The sequence below is a fragment of the Mus pahari genome, chromosome 23, assembly GCF_900095145.1.
Source record: "Mus pahari chromosome 23, PAHARI_EIJ_v1.1, whole genome shotgun sequence".
In the NCBI taxonomy this organism is placed as follows: domain Eukaryota; kingdom Metazoa; phylum Chordata; class Mammalia; order Rodentia; family Muridae; genus Mus; species Mus pahari.
The window spans coordinates 14,005,768-14,015,230 of NC_034612.1; the positions used below are offsets into that span (position 1 = coordinate 14,005,768).

General features: G+C 50.1%; 1 protein-coding gene across 3 annotated transcripts in view; it reads right to left on the minus strand.

The window, feature by feature from the left end:
* The window catches only part of Abcb9 (ATP binding cassette subfamily B member 9), a 46,560-nt gene that overhangs the window by 4,586 nt on the left and 32,511 nt on the right, over positions 1 to 9,463 (minus strand). For all 3 annotated transcript variants that reach the window (XM_021186943.1, XM_029533831.1, XM_029533833.1), the window contains 3 exons: positions 8,491 to 8,664; positions 6,303 to 6,462; positions 4,595 to 4,731 (listed from right to left, as the gene is read on the minus strand). In XM_021186943.1, coding sequence (XP_021042602.1) covers positions 4,595 to 4,731; positions 6,303 to 6,462; positions 8,491 to 8,664 — 471 coding nt within the window. The remainder of the gene's footprint in view (positions 1 to 4,594; positions 4,732 to 6,302; positions 6,463 to 8,490; positions 8,665 to 9,463) is intronic.

Below are 9,463 nucleotides of genomic sequence, written 5' to 3' on the forward strand. Positions count from 1 at the left end.
TCACAACCATCCGTAACAAGATCTGACGCCCTCTTCTGGAGTGTCTGAAGACAGCTACAGTGTACTTACATATAATAAATAAATAAATCTTTAAAAAAGAAAAAAAGAAAAGCTAGAGAGAGACAGGGAGACCACATGTTGTATTAAAATGCCCACTCTGAAGGCGGGCCACTCTCCCTTTGGTAAGACACTGGCTGCATCTTACAGTTCCTCCCGGGGCAGCTTTCCTTTACCCTATGCTTGTACCTATGTTAAAATCTTTACTATACCAGCTCGTCCTAAGGTTCCATTCAGAACAGATCTGCTTGGCCTGAGCCAAGGAAGCTCAGGAAATGCCTTGGGTCACAGGAGCTACACTGGGACCTTCCCTGCAGGTGAGTGTCCCTGTCTGTGCTGCTGCAGGTCGGCCTTCTGAGAGAGGCTTGCCCCTCACCTTGGGCTCCTTGCTTTTTCTGGCCAGAGACCCTCTTAGTGTTTAACCCAGCTGTTGTAGGTGTGCATCTAAGCTTTACACTCACAGAAGCCGTTCTGGTCCTAGGGCCGCTAGGGATGCCTGACTGGAAACAGCGGTGATGAACAAGGCTGCCTGTGGAGGGCTGTAGTCAGGCCAGGGTTCCCAGGCAGGGAGCTGACTCCAAACTGACACGGGGCCCGCTGATGCCTGACCTCAACCAGCTCTGTCCTCTTACTCTTAGACACAGATATCGGTCTGGTCTGGCGTCTCCTCTCCCTCAGCTAGTTAAGCTCTTACAAACACAAAGTCACAGTACTTTTCAGTCCCCACAAGGAACTTCACCCTGTGCTCTTTGGGCCACTAACCTGCTTTCCCATCCTTTTTTTTTTCTTTTCTTTTCTTTTTTCTTTTCTTTTTTTCTGAGACAGGGTTTCTCTGTGTAGCTCTGGCTCTCCTGGAACTCACTCTGTAGACCAGGCTGGCCTTGAACTCAGAAATCTGCCTGCCTCTGCCTTCTATGTGCTGGGATTAAAGGCAGGCGTGCACCACCACCTCTGGCTCTTGCAATTTTTCAAAGGAAAAAAAAAAACTAAGAAAAGGCTTTTTCAAAAGATTTGTTGGGGGATAAGCCCTACGTGTGGCAGGGCTGGGCCAGTAGGGTCTATATGACGATTTACAGACTTCAAACTTGAAATACTTGAAAATGTGGGGGATGGGACTATAATCACTGGCTTTCTGGTCCCTCAATGGGGAGCGCTTAGCATTCCTAAACTGGAAGGTTTTCCATGCCATAAAAGAATCATGAACAGGCAGCCTGCTTAAAATCATGTGAGAAAGGAAAAGAAATTATAAAAGTGGTAACTTGTAGAAATTAGTACTATTATATGTGAGTTAAATCAATTTTAGGGGCTGGAGAGATGGCTTAGCGGTGAAGAGCATTTTGCTGCTTTTGGAGGAGCAGAGTTTGAGTCCCAGCACTCACATGGTGGCTGACAAGAGTCTGTGACTTCAGCTCCAAGGGACCCGATGCCCTCTTCTGGTCTCGGTGGGCACCAGGCATGGACATGGTACACATAGATACATGAAGGAAAAGCTCACTCATAAAAATATAATTAATAATCTGAGTAATTTTTTAAATATTGAGGTTCTAAGGGAACCAAGGGTGAATCCTGAGAGCAGTCCCCACTCATCTCTTTATCAGAGCAAAATTCTTTAATTAAAGGAAGATATCATGGCCTGTATTAAGAAAAGCTAGGGCTGGTGAGATGGCTCAGTTGGTAAGAGCACCCGATTGCTCTTCAGAAGGTCCAGAGTTCAAATCCCAGCAACCACATGGTGGCTCACAACCATCCNTGGTTTTTCGAGACAGGGTTTCTCTGTGTAGCCCTGGCTGTCCTGGAACTCACTCTGTAGACCAGGCTGGCCTCGAACTCAGAAATCTGCCTGCCTCTGACTCCCAAGTGCTGGGATTAAAGGCCTGCGCCACCACGCCCGGCTCAGTGCACACTTTTAATCCAGCATTCAGAGACAGGAAGATGTCTGAGTTAGGGGCCAGCCTGGTCTACAGAGCAAGCTCCACATAGCCAGGGCCACACAGAGAAACCCTATCTTAAAAGGAAACAAAGTATTTTCCTGGGTATATATATATATGTGTGTGTGTACTGTGCCCCACAGAGAACAAAAGAGGGCACTTGACCGGATTCTCTGGGAACTGGAGCTGCAGAGGTTGTGAGTCGCCACACGGGTGCTGGGAGTCAAACCCAGGTCCTCTGGAAGAACACCAGCCTGGTTCATAATCATTTATAATGAGATCTTGAACTGTCTCCTGGCTTGCAGTCATACACACAGACAGTATGCTGTATACATAATAAATAAATCTAGAAAAAAATTGTTTATAAAAAACCCTCCATTTCTAGGGTATCAATATTTTAAATCAAGATTCTTACAGCCAAATTAAATAAACATTTTTTTTTTTTTTTGGCTTTTCAAGACAGGGTTTCTTTGTGTAGCCCTGGCTGTCCTGGAACTCACTCTGTAGACCAGGCTGGCCTCGAACTCAGAGATCCACTTGCCTCTGCCTTCTAAGTGCTGGGATTAAAGGTGTGCGCCACCACTGCCCAGTAAACATTTTCTTATTAAGAAAAAAAGATAGCTGGGCGTGGTGGTGCACACCTTTTAATCCTGGGGGTGGGGGTGAATTTGAGGTCAGCCAGAGCTACCTGTCTCAAAAACAAAGTCAAGCCAATTAAATCAATAGAAACAGTAACCTAAACACTGTAAATGGCCCTATCACAAGCTTATTGTACCTTGAACCTTGAACCCCACTCACTCCAGCTAGAGACGCCCAAAGCCTTGGCTTAACTCTTATACAATGCACACAAGTTAGTCTCTAAGACCAGCAACATTCAAGAAGTTTATCCATTAAGTGCTAATGTTTCTTGATTAAGTTAGCATCTAGACTGTCCCATAGTACAATTTAGCAGGGACTAATTTAAACAGTGCTTATATTTTGCTGATGAGAAGGAAATAGACTCAGTGATTCCCTGTCAGACCCCCACTTCCATTAAAGTAAAAAGATCCATCAGCTCTGCAAAGGCTCTGACCTGCTGAGTCCTGACAGGCCTGAGCCTCGCTTCCATTGCTGCTACTGTCAGCATACGCTGAGGCGGTCCGGGGACCTGGAGTCTCAGCTAATTCCTTCTCCGATGTGGCTTTCCATTTACATTTCCACAGTAAATCTGGCATGATGCCAATACAATAAAGCAGATAAGTAGTGTCCACAGGCAAGAGCCACAGTGTGATAGTCTACTACTCCCTGTGAGCTTACAGCTATACCATCGAGCTGGCTAAAAGGAAAGCTAAAATTAAAAGATACATACATCTAGGAAGACAGTCCAGAGAGTACCAGTAACTATAAACACAGGGGACCTGGCCAATCTGGTTCTTTAAACAATAGGCAAACCTTGCTGCTTCAAATGCTTTCTCCTTCCTTGTTATCCTCACTGCATTAAACCGATGGAATTCTCGCTCTTTTTGCCTCAGACTCAGAGCTCCACCTGCCTCAGCCTCCCAAGTGCTGGGCTCAGAGGTGTGCATTGCCACTGCCTGCTTATTCCATAGCAGTCCTGCTCCATACCGCATGTAAGTATTACCAGATGGAGGAGGGGGAACCAAGTTAGTAGTTCCACTATGATGAAGGACCGCCTTCCTTTACACCCTCACCAGCCATTGCTTTATGAGGGACGTTTTAAAATTTGATAAATAGTATTTGATAAAATATATGCACAAAATGTCATGCTTAGCCCATAAGGAACTGTGACTGAGAATTTCTGGAAACGTGTGTGTGTGTGTGTGTGTGTGTGTGTGTGATTAGAGCTATGGCTATAGCTCAGGAATTTCAACCGTCTGAGGTTGTTCTTGTCCACTGTGTCAGATTCAACAAGCTGTGACTAACAAAACCCTTTGGAATGGGTCAAGTTAGCAAACCCTAGTTCCCACTAACCCAAAAGCTAAGCGTGTCATCAGACTGCAAATGAAACCTGTGGCAGAGCTCCCAGTTTTGCTATAACCGCCCTGACACCCCCCATCAATGTATTTGAAAAGTGTCTTGCTGTGACTTTTGTTGTGAAAATTTCATGACACTGGAAACTGCTTCCACGTTGATCATGGAACTGGGATAACCTGAGTCTGTTCCTGCACACAGTCTCTCTAATTTGGCTCCAGAATAAGCTATGTGTTATCTCCTTGAGGCAAGAACTATGTTTTTGCCCCAATACTATCCACTTTACCACTGGACACAAGGCTCAGGGGGAAGAGCAGCTTAGAGCCCTGCTGTAGTTGCAGGGTGGGGCATTGGTACAAGGCCTGGGGTTGAGCTAGGACTAAAAAACAAAAGCAAAAAAGAGTAGAGGGAGGAGGGAGGGAGGAGGGAGGGAACAGGAGCATCGCAGGGTGGGGCTCCTCATCAGATCCTCTGGTCTGGCACCCTGCTTTACCCATGTCACTTGGCTGTAGCTCTGCTTGGAGCTGTGTGTCCATTTCCCTTTCCTGGCCTGAGAGAACCTGTGGCCACCGCTCAGCCTGGCTGCCTGCCACAGCCTCCCTCCTCGCCCGTCCCCAGCATCTGCTGCCCCCACTCACCAGGTACTCGCTCTCTGCATCCAGGGCACTGGTGGCTTCGTCCAGGATGAGCACAGGTGGGTTCCGCACGAGTGCGCGGGCCATGGCCACCCGCTGCTTCTGCCCGCCTGACAGCTGGGCTCCCTTTTCCCCAGTCTCTGTGTGGAGGAGATGCAGGGTGAGCTCTTAGGAGGCCTCTCCCATTTACCTGGGCACCAGCTTGGCAGACATTTCTGAGGGGGCCCCCCAGCTGCAACCACCCACAAAGGGCAGCTCAGGAAGAGACGCCCAGATTAGCCCTCCATGCAGAGGGGTGGCACACTGTGGCTCATCCCCCACGGGCACCAGGCAGATGCCCGAACCCATCACAGTGCACTGCAGACTGCTGCAAGTCTGCTGAGGACCATCTCCTGCTTCCACTGTGATGTTCTGCCCTGACACTGACAGAGTGTCACCAAGCCTGTCAGGGAATGTCCTCGGTCAGCTCTCTCCCACAGAGGACCAGAGGTGGTGATGGGTGTGATTACAGTAGTGTCATTACAAGACAGATGTTAATAAGAACAACTCAAATGTCTGTCATTAGGAAACAGAGTCAACTAATCACTGTAAAAGCCTACACACTTATGCAGGTGAAGAGGAGGCAGGGCAGGTCCTTGCACCAATATGACAGGTCACTAAGGTGTGCTAAGGACAAAGGCCAGGCGCAGAATTAAAGAGCCGAGCCTTTTCTATTAAAAGGCAGAATAAAAAGACAGTATTTTTACATAATGGAACTCCAGTAAAAGACCAGTGTCGTGGTGCACATTTGTAATTCGAGTGTTCTGCTTTTGGAAACTGGTGATGCGGGCTCCAGGCCAGCCTGGGCTACACAGTAAGACCATGTCTGAAAAATATCCCAAGAAAGGGCTGGAAGATGCCTTAACAGGGAAAGGCACTTTCTGCACCAGCAACGCTAAGTTCAATCCCAGCCCCTGGGTGGAAGGAGAGAACTGACTCTGGAAAGCTGCCCTCACACAAAAGAAGCCTTCAAGTGGCCCTAGTGATTAATATTTTACACACACACACACACATTTGGTGAGGCAGGGTCTCCTCATGAGCGCTTGGTTGGCTTTGAACTTGAAGCAATCTCCCTGCACCACCATGTGCAGCTAAACATTGCTTGTTTAAAAAAATGATTTTACTGCCAGGTGTGGTGGCACACGCCTTTAATCCCAGCACTCGGGAGGCAGAGGCAGGCAGATTTCTGAGTTCAAGGCCAGCCTGGTCTACAGAGTGAGTTCCAGGACAGCCAGGGCTTCACCACGTGCCTGGTGCCCCTGGAGGCCAGAAGTACTGTCTTCCCTAGGACATGAGTCGCAGATGACAGCTGGGGGCCACCATGTGGGTGCTGGGATCAAACCCCATTCCTCTGGAAGAGCAGCCAGTGCCCCTAAGCCATCCAGTCCGTGTTTGTTTATTTTTTGAGACAGGGTCTCACTGTGTAGCCCAGGCTGGCTTGGAACTCACTCTGTAGACCAGGCTGGCCTGGAACTTGAAAATTTATGTACCATCATGCCTGGTGGTGTACACGATCTTTACCAAGTGTTCAAGACTGATGGAGGAGGAGGTCATGCCCTACCGAGGCTACCTCACAGCTGTTCCTGTGATGAGGTTTTCATGTCGATGGGAAGGAACCAGTATGACGGGGTCTGGGTGCATCAGTCCCTAACTCAGAGTCGCCTCCTGGTACCTGTGCTGTACCCGTCCTGCAGCTCCATGATGAAGCCATGGGCGTTGGCCTTCTGTGCAGCCTCCACCACCATCTCGAAGGGCACGGTAGGCAGGCCATAGGAGATGTTGTCAGTGATGGAGCGGGCGAACAGCACGGGCTCCTGGCTCACCAGTGAGATCTGTTGGGGGGGGGGGGATCGGGGAGCAAGGTGACTTGGAGAGTCTGTCATGAACCCTCCAGCTGTCACAGAGCCCCAAGCTCCGCCTGACCGACGCCGGGCGGGCGGCTCAGATCTGAAATCTGACCTGCGCTGCCGCCGCTCAAGCTCAGCTGTGCCTCTCCCTTCCTAGCAGGGCCCGAGGTACCCAGACCATCCTAGGCCTCGGGCCTCAGAGAATGACAGTCTGGAGCCAGCAATCCTGTTGCTCCGAGCACAGGGCAGGGGTGGAATGTAGCTTTGTGACTTTGCCAGGGCGCATGACAGCAGGCCTCTCGGGCAGTTGCCCTTATTCTGTCTAACCCCCGCTCCATTTTTTGAGACAGGTCTTACTCTGTCATCCAAACTCGCCAAGAACTCAGTATGTAGCTCAGGCTGCCTTGAAATCCTGACAACCCTCCTGTGTGAGCCCCCGAGAGCTGTGGTTAGTGTCCAGCCTCTACAGCAGGCCTGGGGTTAAAGCACTTGCTGAACAAATCCGAGGACCCCGCCTCTAACTCCAGCTTCAGAGAACAGAGACAGGGTCCCTAGCACTGGCAGGTGAGAGGGTCACAGCTACGATGGCTTTCACAGAGAAGTCCTGCCTCAAACTGTAAGACGGAAGTGATCTAGGCTGACTCCAGGCCTCTCAGCACACAGCTATAAACATGCATGCCACATGTATGAATAGAGACAGAGACAGACAAAGAGAGAAAGGAGGGGAGAGGAGGAGGGGGGAGAAGAAAAGAGAAGGAAAAAGGAAAAAAATCACTAACTCAAGGCTACAGTGTGGCACTTGACTGCTTTGTGCTTGCAATAATTTTAAAAAAGTCAAGGAGACAGTATTCCCCGGAGGAAACCCGGATGAATAATAAGCAGATAAGTGGGGCCTGATGTCTTTCACCACCAGGAAGTGAGAAAGCCTGCAGGAAGCCGCTTCCTCACGCTGACACTTGGCCGTCTGGGAATCCACGTTTGCAGCTGCCCAGGACTCTTCCTGCAGCCCAGTGGGTCACACACCCTTCTCCACCTCCCATCTCTGCTTACATATGCTCAGTGCAGGGGGACTTTCCAGCCTGTGGGTCCTGTCGCATGGAGACTAGAGCTCTGCTAGCTCAGTGGTAGGTCGCTCATCTAACACGGAAGGCCCCGAGATCCCGCTCTGATAATGCACACGTGCTATTTCGCCTAGATGGGTACGTTTGCTTACATTCATTCTCTCTCTCTCTCTCTCTCTCTCTCTCTCTCTCTCTCTCTTTCTCTCTCTCTCTCTCTCACACACACACACACACACACACACACACTCACACTCACACACGCACCAGCAGTGAAGGGCTCTCCTGGGTAGATGGTGTGCATAGTACACAGACTGAACACCTGTACAGGCCCTTCTGCTCGTGTGTCAGTCAGCACTGGTTTAACTTTTTCTTTCTTTTAAAGAAAAAAAATCATTTCTGTGTGTGTGTGTGTGTGTGTGTGTGTGTGTGATTTTAGAAGGACATTTAAGTAGAAGCAGGAGCTAGAGAGAATAACAAGGGTGAGTGTCACCAAGACATTCCATACTCACTCCCTGCCACAGTAAGAATTATGGTGGAGTGCAAGTCTGCTGAAGAAAACATTACACAAGAAGGAAGTGGGGCCTGTGTGCGCCCTGCACTTCAGCTCTGTCTGCGCCTGCAGGTGAGGGGCCTGCGGGAACAGGAGGGACCTTGTGCACTTCAGATCTGCCTGGAGCAAGCTCAGGCTGGAGGAAGCAGAGCCTGGAGGGCTGATCAAATGTCCAGGTGGTCACATTAGTGCAAATCAAGGGAACAGATGTCACCCAGATGGGGCGGGGCTCTACCTCTAGGAGAGGAGAAGGGGGCATGTGGTAGTTGTGGAGAGCCACAACCTTCTGCAAGGGGGGAACGGGTCACATCAGCGACAGAACTACACCCTTCTTTCCATCTGTGTCATAGCTCACTGTAAGAAAGGGAAGCGTGTAGGGATGAACAAGCACGTGGCACTCACCACGCGGTGCAGGTACTTGTGGTCATAGGCACCGATGGGCTTGCCATCCAGCAATACGCGGCCGCCCTGCAGAGGGTAGAAGTTCTCCAGGATGTTCACACACGAGCTCTTCCCGCTGCCTGACGGCCCCACCAGAGCCGTTACCTTGCCCGGGGACAGGCTGAAGGAGACATTCTGCAGGGACACAAGATGTTCCAGTGTTAGAAGCAGGAGGACATCCCCCTGACTGCCCCGTGCGGTGCTGCTGGCCTCTGAACGGTCTTCCTAAGATACCAGGACCGAGGCACTTTGAACATATGTGCTTCTTCTGAGGTACTGGGGAACTGAACCCAGTACCATGTGCATGCTAGCCAAGAGCTCAACCACTGAGCTACATCCCCTATACGGGACCCGGGGCCAGCTAGAACTTACTATCCAGCCTTTAAATAGTGGCAATCCTCCTGTTGTAGACGCCCAAAAGGTTGGAAAGATAGCTCGGCTCTCTTTTCACTGACTGGCCTGGTACTCATTGTTGTGCAGTCCTGGGTGGGGCTTGAACTTGTGGCCCTCCTGCCCTGGGCCACATCAGAAGCTGGGATGACAAGCCTGAGCTACCAGAACTGGCTTGGTGACTCTTATATTTACAGTCTCCTTTGTCTGGAGTGTTTTCTGTAGACAGCCACCTGGTCAGTTCCTGCTCCCTGATTAAAGGTCACCTCCCTCCATCACTGTTACTGCCTCTTCCCCTACAGAAGCCAGATCCATGACTTTGCCAGTGCTTCTGGAAGGGCGTGGCATGCAAATTGAGAATTCTATTCACTCCAATGACAGCACAGCTTTAGTCTACCTACCTGGCTTCTTGTCAAGTTACTAAAGAAGCCCTGCACCTCGGGGCAGTGGTGGCACATGCATGCCTTAATCTCAGCACTTGGGAGGCAGAGGCAGGCGGATTTCTGAGTTCAAGGCCAGCCTGGTCTACAGAGTGAGTTCCAGG